The sequence below is a fragment of the Entelurus aequoreus genome, linkage group LG07 (assembly GCF_033978785.1).
Source record: "Entelurus aequoreus isolate RoL-2023_Sb linkage group LG07, RoL_Eaeq_v1.1, whole genome shotgun sequence".
NCBI classification, from domain to species: Eukaryota; Metazoa; Chordata; class Actinopteri; order Syngnathiformes; family Syngnathidae; genus Entelurus; species Entelurus aequoreus.
The window spans coordinates 42,090,474-42,111,006 of record NC_084737.1 but is presented as its reverse complement, the minus strand read 5'-3'; the positions used below and the strand labels follow the sequence as shown (position 1 = coordinate 42,111,006).

Genomic DNA, 20,533 nt, shown 5'->3' with positions numbered 1-20,533 from the left:
TCTACACTTCTGTTAAAATGTAATAATCACTTATTCTTCTGTTGTTTGATACTTTACATTAGTTTTGGATGATACCACAAATTTGGGTTTCAATCCGATACCAAGTAGTTACAGGATCATACATTGGTCATATTCAAAGTCCGCATGTGTCCAGGGACATATTTCCTGAGTTTCTAAACATAATATACATTTTGAAAAAATGAAATTAGATGTTGTGATGCCAAAAAATATTGACGTAATCATAGTAGTATTGACTAGATACTTGCCTGTATTTGATATCATTACAGTGGATGTCAGGTGTAGATCCACCAATGGCGTTTGTTTACATTGTGATGCCGGTGAGCTACGGTGTGTAGTGAAACATGTTTAGTTATTCCTCGTCCTGCAGGGATGATCCTTGTCGGAAAAGTAATTTATTTGTCGCCATGGAGGCGAGAATTAGTGATTTAAAAGTAGCTAAAACACTGCCGATGGCGGATGGACGTTAGCCGCTAGCTAGCTAGCCATGTCTTAAAGCACCTCTTCCTGAGGGCATTTCAGTGTTATAACTTCAATCAATCAATCAATGTTTATTTATATAGCCCTAAATCACAAGTGTCTCAAAGGGCTGTACAAGCCACAACGACATCCTCGGTACAGAGCCCACATACGGGCAAGGAAAACTCACCCCAGTGGGACGTCAATGTGAATGAATATGAGAAACCTTGGAGAGGACCGCATATGTGGGTAACCCCCCCCCCCCCCCACCCCCTCTAGGGGAGACCGAAAGCAATGGATGTCGAGTGGGTCTGACATAATATTGTGAAAGTCCAACACATCAGCGAAAGTCCAGTCCATGCATGGTGGGGCCAGCAGGAACCATCCCGAGCAGAGACGGGTCAGCAGCGTAGAGATGTCCCCATCCGATGAACAGGCTAGCGGTCCACCCCGGAGCAGAGTAGAAAAGAAAAGAAAAGAAACGGCAGATCAACTGGTCTAAAAAGGGAGTCTATTTAAAGGCTAGAGTATACAAATGAGTTTTAAGATGAGACTTAAATGCTTCTACTGAGGTAGCATCTCTAACTTTTACCGGGAGGGCATTCCATAGTATTGGAGCCCGAATAGAAAACGCTCTATAGCCCGCAGACTTTTTTTGGGCTCTGGGAATCACTAATAAGCCGGAGTTCTTTGAACGCAGATTTCTTGCCGGGACATATGGTACAATACAATCGTCAAGATAGGCAGGAGCTTGACCGTGTAGTATTTTATACGTAAGTAGTAAAACCTTAAAGTCGCATCTTAGGTGCACAGGAAGCCAGTGCAAGTGAGCCAGTATAGGTGTAATATGATCAAACTTTCTTGTTTTTGTCAAAAGTCTAGCAGCCGCATTTTGTACCATCTGTAAACTTTTAATGCTAGACATAGGGAGGCCCGAAAACAAAACGTTACAGTAATCGAGACGAGATGTAACGAACGCATGGATAATGATCTCAGCATCGCTTGTGGACAAAATGGAACGAATTTTAGCGATATTACGGAGATGAAAGAAGGCCGTTTTAGTAACACTCTTAATGTGTGACTCAAACGAGAGAGTTGGGTCGAAGATAATACCCAGATTCTTTACAGAGTCGCCTTGTTTAATTGTTTGGTTGTCAAATGTTAAGGTGGTATTATTAAATAGATGTCGGTGTTGAGCAGGACCGATAATCAGCATTTCCGTTTTCTTAGCGTTGAGTTGCAAAAAGTTAGCGGACATCCATTGTTTAATTTCATTAAGACACGCCTCCAGCTGACTACAATCCGGCGTGTTGGTCAGCTTTAGGGGCATGTAGAGTTGGGTGTCATCAGCATAACAGTGAAAGCTAACACCGTATTTGCGTATGATGTCACCTAGCGGCAGCATGTAAATACTAAAGAGTGCAGGGCCAAGAACCGAACCCTGGGGAACTCCGCACGTTACCTTAACATAGTCCGAGGTCACATTGTTATGGGAGACACACTGCATCCTGTCAGTAAGATAAGAGTTAAACCAAGACAAGGCTAAGTCTGTCATCCCAATACGCGTTTTGATACGCTCTAATCAAATATTATGATCAACAGTATCGAAAGCGGCGCTAAGATCAAGAAGCAGCAACATAGATGACGCATCAGAATCCATCGTTAGCAATAGATCATTATTCATTTTTGCGAGGGCTGTCTCCGTAGAGTGATTTGCCCTGAAACCGGATTGAAAAGGTTCACAGAGATTGTTAGACGCTAAGTGTTCATTTAGCTGCTGTGCTACAATTTTTTCGAGGATTTTCGAGATAAACGGAAGGTGGGACACCGGCCGGTAGTTTACCATGAGGTCAGGATCGAGGTTAGGTCTTTTGAGTAGAGGATGAATAACCGCTTTTTTGAATGCTAGGGGAACAGTGCCAGAGGAAAGTGATAAGTTTATAATATTTAACACTGATGGACCTAATAATACAAAAAGCTCCTTGATAAGTTTCCCAGGAATTGGGTCAAGTAAACATGTTGTTTGTTTTGTCCCATTTACACATTTTGACAATTCCTCCAATGTTATTTCATCAAAGAGAGAGAAACTATTTTGGAGGGCAGTGTCCGTCGTATATGCAGTCGTATTTGTGTTAATAGAGCCCAGTTGTAGCTGAGATGCATTGTCTTTAATCTCTTTTCTAATGACTTCAATTTTCTTATTAAAGAAATTCATAAAGTCATCTGCTGAGTGGGTGGAGCTACTGGGAGGAGTCCCTTGTTGGGTTAGCGATGTTACTGTACTAAACAGAAATTTAGGATCATTTTTGTTGAGGTGGATGAGATTTGAGTAATATTTAGCTTTAGCTGAGGTAAGCATGCGTTTATAAGTTATTAAACTATCACACCATGCTTGATGGAAAACCTCAAGTTTAGTCGCACGCCATTTGCGTTCCAGCTTTCTACATGATCATTTCTGGGCTTTAGTTTCTTTATTGTTAGTTTTTAAGCCAAAATGGGTCCGTTCTCCCTTTTCTGTCTACATACTGTGTCTGCTTGTAAGTACTCCTTGATTGTGTGCTGCTGAACATGCTGTTCTGCTCGTAAACCAGCAACGTCATTACGTGACTTTGACGCGGGCGCGGGTGGGTGGGGGGTGTGTCACCAATACGTTTCAGAGACGGTATAGTACCAAAAATGATTAATTAGTATCGCGGTGCTATGCTAATACCGGTATACCGTACAACCCTAGTATATACTGTATACAGGCTAGTGTTTCTGTTACAGTCGCATGTCCTTGTTTTCCACACCTGCGACCCCATCCCTCCTCTCTCACCTCTTTTGTTTGGCTCATTTAAACTCATGTCGAGGGATGTCATATGAATATAGCAACAAAGGATCAGAGAGCATCCCCTTTCCTCTCTTGTGCACCTGCAGCTACTCAGCACAGTCAGGTAATGATGCTGAGAATCACCAGCATCCTCAAATCAGCTGACTCATGACTTCTAGAAAGAAAAAAAAAGGCCTGAATGTCACTAACTTTTGCTAAATCACAGTATGGAGACTGACGTGCAGACAGATATAGGAGGCTGGGTTTTGAATCTGACAATTCTCGCCATCGATGTCTACAGAACACGGCCACATTTCTCTGCAATGCGATGATACGTTTCCACCCCCAGGCACAAAGTCCTCAGAGTGAAACCCCCACTGGAGTCGCGAGTCACGAAAGAAAAGGAGAGCGAGAGTGCCAAGAACTAAACATTCTTGGAAACATGTCTGAAAAGCTCTTAGGCACTTGTAATATGCTTCATGTAACTTTGGAAAAGACAAAGGTACACACTATCATTAGGAATTACTAACTGTACTTACAGTACTTTTTTTTTTTACTCGTCCATTCCGTTTTCAGCCACTGGAGAAAGCAAATAATTTTCTGTGACACTTTGCGTGACAACCTTCCAAGTAATAATCCCATTAATTGTCCAGTGATTTATGCCGGCTGAAGAGTTTTTATTGCAATAATACATGTACGGTACAACTCCCTCTAAGATAACAAGGCTCACAAGGATGGATGACACTACTTTTTATTTGGCTTTTAGATGAGGATATATAATGTGATTAAAGTAAAATGCTGTTTTTTACTGAAAGCTTTGGTACACTGGATAACCTGGTTATGGTTTCAAAAGTAATAAATGACTTGAAATTAAAATATATTTAGTTTCAAGCTCCATTTACCCTTGGTTTCTTCTGTAGTGGAAAGATATACTCTCACAGGACATTTCATTAGCGATACTTAAGGGGTTTATAGAATACATAATAAGCTTTTTGTGGTTGTAGTTTGCAATGACTGCCTGTATCATATTGATATCTCTATGTTTTCACTCTTCAGATACAGTGGAGAAGTAGGTAGATCAACTGTCCATCCTGGTTAAGCTTATAGGAAAGCCAGAGTCTACACCAGCTGACGAGAGTCACCAGTCAATCACAGGATTGACACATGCAGACAGAAAACAAATCACACTCGCATCCACACCTACAGTCACTGAGTGGGAATTGATCCCCACTGGTTGTGTGAAAGTCAACCATGTGAAGTCCAACATTATCAGTGACCTGTAAGGAAAGTTAAACAACTCTTTATCAATCTGACTTTGCCTTTTCTAAACTGTTATACAACTATTTTAGCCTCTTTATGTGGCTCTAAAATTGGCCGAAGAATATTCTTCTTTGTAAGAACACACACAAAGAACACAATTGTTCTTTAAAATAAGTGCGTCAGTCAGACTTCAGGTTGCCAAACGCACGATAATAATAAAAGTATTGTTTGCTTTGTGTACCGTGTAGGATCAATAATTTAAAAAAATCCCGAAATGCATAATATTTTGACCCCTTCAATACATGGCTATTAACAAACACAAACCGGACACATCCTGCATTGTATCTGATTTACTTTTTCTGACCATATAGGGCCTGATCTACTGAAGGTTGGTGTGTTTTAAATCACATGCAAACTTGATAGCTCATGCAAAGCTGATCTTTTGAGATCCTACGCACAAGATTGTGTCACTGAAATGAGCAACATAGAGAGTGCAATCCATTAAGCGTGTATGTCTTTATGTATATGCAGAATATATGCTAATTAGAACACCCACAATAGTAGGAGGAAGAGATGCTATTTGCATCTCATCTTCAAATTACACTCACATTGTGATTTATCAAGCCTATAACTGTTCTGTGGCTGACGGTTTGCGTCTATATTTAGCACGACTAGAATGTGTGTGCAAACTGGCACAGTTACACACAAATGGTCTTCCCGCGATCAGAAATATGATAGACCATCGAGAAAGAGACTCTACTGTGATCGTGTCAACAATCAACATATCTGTCAGAAATAAAATGATCAAACAGATCATCCTTGCAACACGTCCATCTTTGAGCGGGAAATGACTTAATGGCTGCTTTGGAGACTAACGAACACCGAAACAAAAAGTGTTTATTTTTTAAATGCTTTTGTAATATATCTCCTATATTTGAACAACTTCTTGTAACATGCATTGTTTGCATCTAGATCATTCCAGTAGACCATCGCAGTTATTGCCGGTGTTGTTGCATAAACATCGTTCGTGCGGTGTCCCAGGAAACACTTTTGGCGTGCTAAAAATAGATTTTGTTGTCTAAATTGTGATTCTATATTTCAGAAAGTGTGATACAGATTAGAGTTGTGTGCTGCATGTTCGACAACATTATGAAACAGCTCAGGTTGGAGAGCATGATAACATGAATGTGGAGGGAAATGAGTGTCTCCATGGTGACAACTGGCACAGTACACACTGAACCCTAATTTAAAAATGGCGATCTGCACCACCTTTGCACTTGTTATCAATCGTACAGGCAGTCTTAGTAGATCACCTGCAACACGGCCACAAATAGTACGCGCAATTGTATAGTTTGCAATTGCTGTTTATCACTTCTTTGAATCTTAGTAGATCAGACCCAGTACGTAGTCATGTTTTACTGTAGCAGATGGATCTGAGCAACACCAAATTAGGAATCTATGATAATTTTCCTCAATATAATATACTTTTAGGCAAAGACAATGTGTCATTTCTCATCTAACAACATTGGTCAAACATGAGTACAAAGGTTTTCAAATGATCTGTTATTGACTAAGCTCTGTTGTTTTGGGAAGATGGGAATCATGTTTTCAAGCTGAAAGCTCAGCTTTAATTATAGCAAAGTGAAATCTGTGCGGGTAATCGTGAAGCACTTTTATGAACTGCAAAACTCCAAGATGCAAGTGAGAGAACAGAACTCTAATCACTGACAAGACACTCATCTGGCTTAAAAGCAGGTTTCACCCTCAAGTCGCTGACAGTGATGTCACATGTTATTAGTAATTATACACAAATGAAGGCAGAATTGAGCTTGAAGATATCAGCACAGTCCAGTCACATTGATTGAGTTGACATCTGATGCGTGCACGCTGGAAAAGTGCTACTTTCAGTGTTTATTTAATGTCACTCAGTTGTGGGAAGCAAATCTAATATTTTACGTTTGATATTGTTGCTGAGCTCTAATCTGAAATTAGTCCTTGTTGGATAAAATCGGAGAACGTACTGTAACCTTTATTTGAAGTGGTTAGCATGCAGTAAGAGGTTAAGCTGAGAGGGCCTGATTTACTAAGATCCAAATACCACCTGCTAAACAGCGTGTGAAACTTTTAAAATAGCATGTACTGTTAGTGGAATGCGTTGGATGCGGTCTACTAACATTGCACGTGTTACGTGTTACTGGGGTTCAATCCCCACCTTCTACCTTCCTAGTCACGTCCGTTGTGTCCTTGGGCAAGACACTTCACCCTTGCTCCTGATGGCTGCTGGTTAGCGCCTTGCATGGCAGCTCCCGCCATCAGTGTGTTAATGTGTGTGTGAATGGGTGAATGTGGAAATACTGTCAAAGCGCTTTGAGTACCTTGAAGGTAGAAAAGCGCTATACAAGTATAACCCATTTATCATTTATCATTTACTCATTACTGGTGCAGTTTTTGCTTGCACTACGCAGCTTTCACCATGGAGACACTCGATCGTTTATTGCACATTCATCCTATCATGCTGACCTGTGTTGTCTTATGTGTTTAAACAAGCAGCAGACCGTACCTTTTTATTATAGTAGGCTGACCATACGTCCTCTTTTCCCCGGACATGTCTTCTTTTGTTCTTTTGAGGGCGTGTCCGGGGTGTCCGGGCGGGGTTTTTTAAATGCCTCAAATGTCCGGCATTTTGAATTAGGGTTGCGTGTCTTTTCATTGTACGTCCAGGGTTTGTCACGGCCAGGGAACCTCATCTGTTCGTCCTGACGAACGCACCTCGGGACACGCCAACGGCCGCGGCGCACATCCAGGGACGCGCGTCTCCGCCCTGCAGCTGCCACCAGCTGCAATCATTTACCGGCAATCGGCACACTTGCCTGTAAGGAAGGAGCTGCCTACATAATAAATCTTTGTATATACTTCCCTCTGGTGTCTGAGCCGTCACCTCCCTTAGTCCAACTACAACAGGGTAACTTAAACAAAACAAACTGAAGGTGTGCGCACGCAGAAAAATTTGTGAGGGAGGGGCAGAGACACAGAGCGAGAGAGTGAGTGAATTCAGAGACCATACTTGCCAACCTTCCCGTTTTTAGCGGAAGACTCCCGGTATTCAGCGCCTCTCCCGATAACCTCCCGGCAGACAAGAGACAGACAAACATGCCGAAACGTAAATGCAATTTCACGGAGGATTTGCGAAAAAAGTATTCATGTTTTCGTACTGGCCGTGACACATGGGAAGCAGAATGCACCGTGTGCAAAGCAGGAACGTACGCATCTTTGGCAAATAAAGGGGCTAAAGATCTACAAGCCCATATTGACACTAAAAAGCACAAAACAGCTGTGCAGGAAGAGAGCTCGTCTACTAAATTGACAGAGTACTTTGTGCGACCTGGAAAAGGAGAAGACGGTGTAAACGCAGCAGAGGGTGGTTTAGCATTCCACACAGTCAAACACCATAGCAATTACAGGTCGATGGATTGCACCAGTGCTTTGCTGAAAAAAGCATTCCCAGACTCAGACACGGCAAAAAAGTTTTCAAGTGCACGCACCAAAACAGAGGCGATTGTCAACAGTGTTATAGCGCCCCACAGCATCGACATTGCGCTAGAGGCGCTCAAAGAAATAAAGTACTGTGGCATCGCTACAGATGGGAGTAACCATGGTGCAGTGAAAATATTCCCAATCATAATCCAGTATTTTGACTGGAAGAAAGGTGGTGTACAATCAACATTGCTTGAGGTCAAAGACACACCTAATGAGACAGCGGACACCATTGCAAACTTGTTGATTGAAACACTGAGAAAAAATGTATAGCATTTACTGGTGACAACTGCAACACAAACTTCGGAGGAATCAGACGTGATGAAGGGGAGAAGAATGTGTATGCAAATTTGAAGAAGCTGCTCCAGAATAAGACGCTGATCGGTGTGGGTTGCCCAGCACACATAATGAACAATTGTGTCCATCATGGTGCAGACACACTTGATATTGAAATTGAGAATATCATGTTCAAAATCTACCAGTACTTCCACATTTACACTGCGCGCACTGAGAGTTTGAAGGAGTACTGTGACTTTGTAGATGTTGAATACAGAAAGCTCCTTTCCCACAGCAAGACACGATGGCTGTCATTATTCCCTGGAATCGAGAGGCTGCTGCAGATGTTTCCAGCATTAAAGGGATACCGGTATTTTATGTCACAGGAAAAAACACCTGTAATGATCAAGAGGTTTTTTGAAAATGAATTCAGTGAAATTTACCTCTGGCACATGCATTCACTCATGTGTGTGTTCCACTCACCCATTAAAGAAATGGAAAAGGAAAATAATTCCATTGTTGAAGTGCGTAACATCTTGCAGAGAGTCCACACAACACTTGAGGAACGGCAGAGAAACAACTTCATGTCCCTGAAAGTTAAGGGACTCCTGGGACAGAAGCGCACAGATGGGCATGGAAAAGATTGTGAACAGTTCTATGCTGATGTGCAGGGTCTCTACAGTGCATGCCTGCAGTATCTCCAGAAGTGGATGACACCCATGGAAGAATTCACCCCATTCATGTGGATGGATCTGAGTCAGACACCTAGTTGGAATGATGTGGAAGCCTGCATCAAGTACCTCGGAGAAAAGTGGGTGCCAATTGATGATGCCAAGTGTTTTGATCAGGTCACCAATCTCAAGAAATTCACTGAGAGTAGCAACAGTGATGGAGAGTTCAATGGCCTGCAAGTGCACCAGAAGTGGTGCAAATATTTTGAGAAGGCCAAAAGCATTGCATGTTACTCAGAGCTGCTGAAGATTGCACAGTTTGTCTTTGCCCGTCCTTCTCACAATGCAAATGTTGAGAGGGTTTTCTCACTGATGCAGAGCCAGTGGACCAAGGAAAAGAGCAGGTTGTCTGTTGAGTCATTGAAAGGGCTTCTATTTGTACAATACAACTTCAAAGAAACATCCTGCACGGACTTCCATGCTTATTTGATGAGCAACCGGAAACTGCTGGGGAAAATAAGCTCTTCAGCTAAATATGCATGGGCAAACAAGGAAGGCCAGGGAGACGGGGATGAAGACCCGGGAGATGAAGAGGAAAACCAAGGAGATAAGGCCAAGACGACTAAATAAGAAGAAACGCAATACACTACTTCTCCTTCTTTTTGTTTTAAATGTTGACTCTGCATTATTTTTTTAATTTGTTTTACAGAAGCCTAAAATAATTGGCTCAGAAATGCTACCTCTGTTTTTGTTGTTTTAACTGATTTGTGAAATACTCTTCACCTATGGTGTATTCTCTGAAAACATCTGTTTTTGTTTCAAATGTTTTGAGGCATTATTTATATTTTTTACATTAGAATGGTCCACTAGACTGAGAAGAGACATTTTAAAGAATGGGCTGTTACCTGTTTTTTGTTTAAATATAATTAACCTGTTTTGAGGCATTATTTATGTTTATATTATATACAAGAGGTTATTTTGAATATTGCTACCTCTGTACTTTTTCTAAAACTGTGAATGTTACAGAATATAAGTGTGACTTATTTTGTTATATTGTCAACAGAGGAGAAAAATGCTTTATTTAAATAAATATATTATTTATAAAGCAAGTTCAAGTATCATTGGCAAATTTTCACCTAGCCCCGGCCTTGGCGTGCTGTCCGCCTTGGCACGCATATATGTGTCCTCTTTTTGGGATTTCAGAATATGGTCAGCCTATATTATAGGCTTTTTAGAAGCAGTCCTGCAATGCATCTACAATGAAAACCACCATTTTTTGTGCACTTCAAATGCGAATTGGAGAGGAGCTGCACTTACTAAGCTCAAGACCCCAAATAAATGCATAGTTCAAAGATATTTTTTTTCATATGGGAGATACGTTAATGATATACATTCTATGTGGAAAAAACTAACGCCATGAAAAAAAACACTATAGGACACTAAAAATTATAAATTGAATTAGTTTTAATCAGCCCTATAAGACACGCAGCATGCAGCTATAAATGCTGAAATTGCTGAATAGACTATATGTCTACCGGTAATATATATAATGTTTTTGATTTCTGACAGTCCAAATATGTTGACACACACACATAAGTCTCTGTCCATCGTCTGTATTTGCAGCGCGATCCTTATTTTTTCTCACAGACGTGTGCGCAACTGGCAGTTTGCACATATTTTTCAGAGGTGCTAAAAATAGTTCTTGCAAAACGGTGATGAGTGTTAACAAATCACATTGTGCGTTCTGTATAATATATTTGCATCTTCTTCTCACAGTTTTGTGGGTGTCTTGATGATCAGCATATAGTCTACACCTGCCAAGGCCTTGTGGTTAGAGTGTCCGACCTGAGACTGGAAGGTCGTGAGTTCAAAAACCCCGGCCGAGTCATACCAAAGACTAGAAAAAATGGGACCCATTGCCTCCCTGCTTGGCACTCCGCATCAAGGGTTGGAATTGGGGGTTAAATCACCAAAATGATTCCAGAGTGTGGTCACCGCTGCTGCTCACTGCTCCCCTCACCTCCAAGGGGCTGGAACAAGGGGATGGGTCAAATGCAGAGGATAATTTCACCACTCCTAGTCTGTGTGTGACTATCGTTGCAACTTTAACTTTAACTTTTAACTTTACATTTTCATGAAGACAGAGACGCAAAATGGATTGCGCTCCTTATTCTGCTCATTCGAAAGACGCAATCCACTTTCCACACGTTTAGAAGATCAGCTTTGCGTGTGCCATCAAGTTTGCACATGTTTTAGTACACGCAAACCTTTAGTAGATCAGGCCCTGAGTCTCTCTAAGGAACTTCGTTTTTCAATCTCACCACATCAAATACTTACAAAAGACGCGGTTTCCACCAAAGCACTATCTTTTATTAAGCACAGTGTCAACATGCCGTGTGTTTCTTAAACATCGCTCCTCCTTCAGAAGCATGCGCTGTCTATCTCCGCTACTTCTAACAATGGTTTCCAATGTCATTTATTAGCTTCAACTGAACATGAACGCATTTTCTGTGTTTTTGCAGGTGTATTCACTGCACTCTAAACCCTTTTCAGGTTTTTTTGTATATAATTTACTCAAGTGGTATCGTTTAAAGCAGACTCCCTTTTGTATGAATTATTTTAGAAGTTGATGAAGCACTGTTTCCTGTACTCCATCTTAAAGTGCTCTACTATGGGTCTCTTTCTTTTAGCAATTCAGACCTTCATTGACAAGATCTCATGAAGTAAAGTCAAAGGAGTGCCTCCAATCTGGAATCAGGCTTCCTAGCACATAGCAAGAGAGAGTTATTCATGACATGAGCTAGGCTAGAAAGTAGGCCATCGCCAAACAACAAAGAGATGCAGGTAGTTGAGGGGAAAACGAAATCCCCCAGATCCATTATTGAAGGCCTTGTGTGGCTGGGCAGAGACCATCCTGATTGTCACTCACTGAATCAAGTCCTCATCACCGTGTGCCTCCGTGCTACTCAGCCATAGCAAACTAAATTGCATTTACACAAAGTGTGTCCCTTGTGGCTATAATTATGTGAATTACCCTCAACAGCCTTCAGTCTAAAAGGGAGACGTTGTCGTTTTTTGTGGCTGGATGTTGCCGTTCAGGCTTGTCAATGAGATGTAACGTTCAAAAGCGAGCGCTTGATTCCTGATGAGGGTGTTAATAAATCATTATAGCGGCTAAAAATAGAGAGTTGCCAAGCAGCTGTGAAAATGACTTCATGTATTTATTTATGTTAAAGCAACAGGAATTAATTATAGATGTTTTGTGACATTTGAGGGGTGGGTGAGAGGGCGATGAAATTGGGTCAAGCTCAAACGAAGGCACAATGGTGGTGATTAAATACACTGAGAAATTTGCTGCTTTATTTGAGGGAATGGCAGCCTGCATTGCTACACTTCAGTGTTTTACTTGGATGTGATGACTGTTAGCGAACACCGAATGCTCGCCAACAAAACCGCTGCACGGTCAATAAATCAGCCGTAAAAGGGTGATTGTTGCAGCATCCAAGGTATCAAAATCTCATTAAAAGCTTCTTCCATTTGTGTTGAGCTGCGCACTAAACTCTGGAGTGTTGCTATGGATACCGGCTAAAACCAAACATAGAAACACAAGGTGGGGAATCTCTAGTGATTATCCGACGCCATGCGCTTGCTCTGGTTTGATTGGTTGCCCTAATATCTCATCAGAAAGCCACATATCAGCCACATAAAAATGACACATTTGCACAGCTCTGGAGAACAGCATGCGCAGAGATCATTGAGATACTCACGCTGTTATTAATGCATGGTGTGCAGGCTGGATGCTGCCCCCCGCCTAGAAGCAGGAAGGGTTGAAGAGAAAAAAGGCGGGCGGGATGATGAGCTTGTATCTGAATTATTGGTGGGAATCGGAAGACAAACGCACGGTGACTATGCAAATAGGCATGTGTTCTCTCAAAGAAATTACTATTAGTCATGCTGTTTACCAAAAGTGTATGCAAATAGTGACATTTCTTCATTTCCTTTACTCTGTGATTCCGTCTCGCCGCCCTGCAGATCCACTGTGGGAGCTAATGTGTTTACGGTGCCATCCGCCTACCAGTGGCAGACTGAGCATCAGTACAGATGACATCTGATGCATTTAAGCGCAGTAGATTAGGGATGTGCTCCTGAAACGATCATGTACCCTATCTTAGGTGATCTTCAGATGAAGCGAACCATCCCTCTAGGGAATAAAAAAAACAGTTAAAGTAACGTGTGATGCAGGTTACGTAAGATCCCAATTGCGAGTAGAGAATGTGAAAGTTGTTATGTAAGTGACATGTCGTGGAAGAATGTTGCTGTGCTGCACACATGAATGGCTATCCTGTGAATGATTTTAACACGAATCGCGCTGAAAGCCTTTCACAGGCGGCTGAGTGTGCCGCTGCAGGAAGACAAATGAAGACGCTGTCAAAACTGCAGGGACCATTGCCATTCATTGAAATCTCATTCACATTCAGACCGCTGTAGCTCAGCTGGTTCACATCGTTGTGGCGGCTGCTCGAAAGGCAAAAAAAAACAACAACAAAAAACCGACTTGACACCAAGAAACGTGAGGTGGAAGGACTCGGCCCAAGTCTATCAATCTCCTCAGGAGTGGGAGTGGGGCGTTCTGGTGGGGTGAACGAGGCTGCAGAAGGACATTTAGATGAAGTCATGTGACACTTCAGCGGTTGACATTTACGTCCTTGAACAGCTATTGTCTCGGTTTTTCACCTGCTGTTTGGATTGGATGGTGTTCTTCTATGATGTATTGCTAATTTCCCAATAATAACTTGCAGCTTGGTTTTGGTGGTGAAACTCAGGCCGCAATATTAGGTGCACCGTCACAATCTAATGCAGGGGTGTCCAAGCTTTTTGACTGGGGGCCGCATTGGGCAAAAAAAAATTGGCCGATATATATATATATATATATATATATATATATATATATATATATATATATATATATATATATATATATATATATATCCATCCATCCATCCATTTTCTACCGCTTATTCCCTTCGGGGTCGCGGGGGGTGCTGGAGCCTATCTCAGCTACAATCGGGCGGAAGGTGGGGAACACCCTGGACAAGTCGCCACCTCATCGCAAGGCCAACACAGATAGACAGACAACATTCACACTCACATTCACACACTAGGGCCAATTTTAGTGTTGCCAATCAACCTATCCCCAGGTGCATGTCTTATATATATATATATATATATATATATATATATATATATATATATATATATATATATATATATATATATATATATATATATATATATATATATATATATATATATATTATATACATATATATATATATATATATATATATATATATATATATATATATATATATATATATATATATATATATATATATATATATATATATATATATATATATGCATGTATGTATGTATGTATGTGCAGTATATCAGTGGCGGGCCGGTCGTTTCCCACCTAGGCCTTCAGTGATGTCCGACTTCTCTCACAATACCATCATTGATGTCTCCACATTACCATTGCTGGAGAAATACTATACAGAAACACATTTACGGATTTTATTTTATGGATTTAAATGGGTGTAATTTCGAATTTTATGTTGATTAGACATTTTTTTTTATAATATCTGCATAGTAGAATTTTTTTTGTGCTGGTAGAATTTTTTTCTGCACCATGACTAAGAAAGGTTGTTTGGATTGAGTCATATAAGTAATTGGTGCTCGGGAGTTTAAGAAAGTACATATCATGGTCACTGACCTGAGTTTCCAACGTTGTCCACAAGATTACAACAAATTGGCACCTGGCAGACTAGGTGTTTACATTTTAATATGAAAACCCCCTGCACAACCAGGTTGCTTATTGAAATTGCACTGTGCCGTTTTCTCGCGGGGCAAATTGAAGATCCCGGCGGGTCGCATTTGGCTCACGGGCCTTGGTTTGGACGCCGCTGATCCAATGAGATCCAGCACAAGAGCTGTACACCATTATGTCCTTTTGAAGATAAAATACTCAATTTATATTGAAATTGTGAGAGAGGTATTTATCTAACATGATTGTGTATGGTGCAGACCTGCACTGAATCCTATTTTGGCTGCCATTCTTAGCTACTTCAGTGGGTTGAATTGATAGAAACACTTTTCAGTTTGTGTTAGTACAGTTCTGCGCCACTCCCTGCAAGAACAAACATATTTATGAATCAATGCTTTTTTGACATGATAATTATAGTATCAACATAAATTAGAACACACTAAGATTTTTTTTTTGTTAATGTCAGGGTTTCCCCTAAATTGCCAAAATACCTGTGGTGGTGGGAGCCTGGTCAATATGACATCATCGCATGATTTGCTATGATGCAACTATTTAAAAAAAAAGCAAAAACATGTGAATATACATTAAAAACAAATCTGTTATTATTAAGTATAGCAGGAGTCACCAACCTTTTTGAAACCAAGAGCTACTTCTTGGGTACTGATTAATGCGAAGGGCTACCAGTTTGATACACACTTACTGTAAATAAATTGCCAGAAATAGCCAATTTGCTCAATTTACCTTTAACTCTATGTTATTATTAATAATTAATGATATTTACACTTAATTGAACGGTTTAAAAGAGGAGAAAACACGAAAAAAAAATACAATTAAATTTTGAAACATAGTTTATCTTCAATTTCGACTCTTTAAAATTCAAAATTCAACCGAAAAAAAGAAGAGAAAAACTAGCTAATTCGAATCTTTTTGAAAAAATAAAAAAAATAATTTATGGAACATCATTAGTCATTTTTCCTGATTAAGATTAATTTTAGAATTTTGATGACATGTTTTAAATAGGTTAAAATCCAATCTGCACTTTGTTAGAATATACCGGTATAACAAATTGGACCAAGCTATATTTCTAACAAAGACAAATCATTATTTCTTCTAGATTTTCCAGAACAAAAATTTTAAAAGAAATTCAAAAGACTTTGAAATAAGATTTCAATTTGATTCTACAGATTTTCTAGATTTGCCAGAATACTTTTTTTGAATTTTAATCTTAAGTTTGAAGAAATATTTCACAAATATTTTTTGTTGAAAAAACAGAAGCTAAAATGAAGAATCAAATTTAAATTTATTTATTATTCTTTACAATTAAAACAATGTTTTACTTGAACATTGATTTAAATTGTCAGTAAAGAAGAGGAAGGAATTTAAAAGGTAAAAAGGTATATGTGTTTAAAAATCCTAAAATCATTTTTAAGGTTGTATTTTTTCTCTAAAATTGTCTTTCTGAAAGTTATAAGAAGCAAAGTAAAAAAAATTATGAATTTATTTAAACAAGTGAAGACCAAGTCTTTAAAATATTTTCTTGGATTTTCAAATTCTATTTGAGTTTTGTCTCTCTTAGAATTAAAAATGTCGGGCAAAGCGAGACCATCTTGCTAGTAAATAAATACAATTTAAAAAATAGAGGCAGCTCACTGGTAAGTGCTGCTATTTCAGCTATTTTTAGAACAGGCCAGCGGGCTACTCATCTGGTCCTTACGGGCTACCTGGTGCCCGCGGGCACCGCGTTGGTGACCCCTGAAGTATAGTATTAACATATACATTTTTTCTTACATCATTTTGTTCCATTTTTAAATTGTTGCTTGAGAATTATTCTATTTTCTTGTAGAGATTTCTCTAATCCTTTAAGTCACTTTTTCTTTAATAAAAAGGACGGGCAACAAATCTAGCATTTATTTCTGGTGTTATTGAAGACTGTACTCGTGTTTGGAGACTCTGTTTGGATATTTGTGTCGCGCCATGTCCGTGACGAAAAGCGAACCTGACGTCACACTTGCTTTGTGTTGCTGGGAGCCTTTCTCTCATTAAAAGCCACCAGTGTCATCTTAAATTGTGAAGGTCGCTGTCCGCGGGTATGTCTCGAATATATTAAAGTACTTCCACAGTGCGGACACGCTGCCTCCACTACAGACAACCCCGTGCGTATAGCTTGCGTCATCACAACATTGGTTTCGGGAGCACACTTCCAGTAATTAAAGTACGTCTTTTTCCGGCCCAATTTTTGGTGCATCATTAGTCAATAGTGCGCATATAATAAACTATATATAACCATTCATACTGTAACTACAACAACTACTAATGTGCTATGATGGCCATTTTTCCATGGTCTGTGAGCACACCGTGTTGGCGAAGAATGAAGAAGTGTTGTGTGTCTAGGAGTGAAGCGCGGAGGTAGACGTGTGTGCGGAGGAAATACTATCGGGCCTGTTGTTAGCATATAATTGGCAAGAAAAGCTAAAAAGAAAGTCAAACGTTGTTTTTTCCTGGACGCTACAATACATTATATTACTTTATTTGTGGCGGCTAATATGAAACCCTAAATGTTATTTTGAAGCCGTAAAAGCGTGTGATTGGTTTGCGAAAGTGTCTTGACATGTTTTGATGTCGGATTGACAGCAATAAAAAAAAGTCTACTTTCACGTCCTGCCGACCGTCTTTTATTTCTGTTGAGCTTTTATGTCATCTTACTTACCAAATCAGTCGCAGTAACAATCTAAATGTTATGTTATCACTGCACCTTAACCATAATTTAAACACGGAAGTGAAGCACCACCCACCTCTTTCGACGCGTGCAGCAGGTATTTGCTGCAGGGATGTCGCCTTTTCTTATGGCAAAAAATAGTCCTTTCTTGTCGGGAGAACGACTTGCCATGGCTTTGAATGCAATATTTCCATAAGGTTGACTTTCCTTTGTCCATTTCTGTTCGCTTGTGGCTCATCGCTTGTGAACTGCAGCCAAGTTCTCCCCGCTACGGCATGGCCCAAGTGTCAAAAAGGAATAGTTCACGTTAATCGGCCTTAAAAAAAATGGGTGCCGATATTTAAATTTATAGTTAACGCGTTATTGTCGCGTAACTTTGACAGCATATAGTCCTTGGACACAGGAGAGCTTTGGGGTCAAACTGTCAATTTATGTTTATTTAATTTTACTGTTGACTTCATTTTGCTCACACAATTATATGTAACTAAAGAGAATAAGGAAAAAATATATAATTCTGTTTATGTTGTAAAATGGTCTTATATTAACAATAGTGCTGTCAATCAATTAACAATTTCCGTCAGATTTATCACAGGGTTGATGTGGATTAGTTTGATTATTCGCTATTAAATATCATTCATTTTTAATTTCTATAATTGTGTTCCATGTTGCATGAGCAAAAACTGTCATTAAAGAAAGGAATATATTGTATATGCACTTATTTTGTTCATTAAACACCTTTAACATCTTGTTCATCATAATAAAGTTTGTTTTTTGAGACAAACATTTAACAACACCAATGTGGACCTGCTCCTCATTTTGTAATATTACTTTGGTCATTTAAGATACGGTACAAATGTGTTGCTACAGACATTTCAGGAATTTTTGTATCATTCTGCGCTGCAGAAGGGTGAATCGCGATACATTTTTCTATCAGAAAAACAGTTATTATAGATAATCTGAATTAATCTGCATGTATCAAACTGTTAAAAAAAGTTTGTTTATACAAATATTGGTTTTGTTTTCCCAACATCTCTGTGGTGTGTAATCCGATTAAAATCATGATCAACAATTGAAATTAAAAAATCACAAAATAATTCAATGATCTTGCAAACTCTTCAAGTAAAAAGTATCAGATACCATACCTTTATTTACTTGGTATGAATACCAACATTTGTAGTATCCGCTACCTCTACTCTGGACATTTTCTCTGCTTTGGAATGACCGGGAGACAACAGCCAATTTACTTCAGTTTCTGGTGTTAACAGTTTCTAAAATGATGACCAGCAATGTTTAGCCTCTATTTGCGTCATTGTGCTGCCTAACCAAAGTTGAAAAGACCTATTAAGGTCCATTTCCTACCACTTTTTGTTAGTTAAAATATTGTTTCCCTCTATGTCCTTTCTTTCAGCTCTACATTCAGACAACTACCCTTACCATCTCCATGAACCTGAGTGCCTCAGTAGCACTGGGCATGCTCTATATGCCCAAGGTGTACATCATTATTTTCCACCCTGAGCTCAACGTACAGAAGAGGAAACGTAGCTTCAAGGCGGTGGTCACAGCCGCTACGATGTCATCACGTCTGTCCCAGAAGCCCAGTGAAAGACCCAATGGAGAAGCCAAGACTGAGCTGTGTGAGAACCCTGCCACTGACCCCATGAGTGAGTACTCCTTATAATATCATGTTAACTTTTCACAAATGTATATAGAAACATTCATACATAAGCTAAAAACTGATAAGTTTATCTGTATTCTCCTTTAGTTGTCAAAGCCTGTACTGTTGGACTTCTTTAGGATCTACATTTATATCTGTGCTATTGAGGTTTTTTAATGGTTTTCCCAGGAGGGTTGAGTGGTGTGTCTTTCTGCTACTTCTCGTATCTATCTTAGAGTTCCTTTCCTGCACTAGAAAATCCCATTTGGTCAATTTAATTGGTTGTGTGCCGCGGTAAAAAGTATTTTTAATGCTTTATAGAAGAGGTCGGTGGTTATCTGCAAGGCCTGTAACCTAAGTGTGCTGGATGAGGAAGTGGGACAGAAAGATTTGAAGAAGGAGAGTTCTATTAATGAAGTGGAGGAAATAATGTCTTTAGAACAGTGTTACTCACACCACCACTCATCTGACTCAGCAGTCTGTATGATTATTTAGGGTAATAGTCTGTGGGGTCCAAATCCAATAATGTGACAAAAGTATCTGGACATGCACAGCTGATCACAACACCTTAGACCAGGGCTATTCAACTGGTGGCCCCAAATCCGACCTGAGACTGAAACCATATCAGACCCTGGGTTCAGTTGAAAACCTGGGAGACAAACATTGTTGCAATAAATTCCTAAAATCACTAAAGTTCTCCTGTTATACAGAGAAACTTGGACCACTGTGAACACATTGGCAGATGCTTGCATTTACAGTTTAACTTTGCTAGCAAACATAGAACATTGGGGTCCAAACTTGTTATTTACACAATTGAGGCATTACACAAAGCACCCCTTAAGTCCTCTTCTCTTTGGCAATCATAATTGTTTTTGTAATGTGTTTCATGTAACTAAGGTGTTACTGTAGCTTGTTTACTTCAGAATGTACAGGTATACTTTAGTTTTACTAGTAGTGTTAGTCAATGTTCCATTTTAGGTTCTCTCTTTTTCCTCATGTTGGCTATTCAACTGGTGGCCCGTGAGTTCAGTTCAAAAAAACTTGTGAGGGACTCACTTTTTTTCAGCAAATTCTTAAAAACATTAGAGTGCTATCATGGAGATGATCATTGACCATTTTTTTGCAGAAGATCCTTAAAAACAGTAGAGCGCTCCTGTAACTCTGACAAAATAAATAGACTGAAATTAAATGTCTACTGTAGAGGATGCTGGTTCCTTGGACTATACAACATAAGAATATTAATAAGAAGTCCAACCTCTGTCCTTACATTTCTGGAAATATGGCCCCCAAAACTATATAGTTGAATATC

General features: G+C 39.6%; 1 protein-coding gene across 1 annotated transcript in view; it reads left to right on the top strand.

The window, feature by feature from the left end:
- The window catches only part of LOC133653889 (metabotropic glutamate receptor 7-like), a 280,613-nt gene that overhangs the window by 248,198 nt on the left and 11,882 nt on the right, over positions 1 to 20,533 (top strand). Inside the window, exon 9 of the mRNA XM_062053704.1 lies at positions 18,979 to 19,231. Coding sequence (XP_061909688.1) covers positions 18,979 to 19,231 — 253 coding nt within the window. The remainder of the gene's footprint in view (positions 1 to 18,978; positions 19,232 to 20,533) is intronic.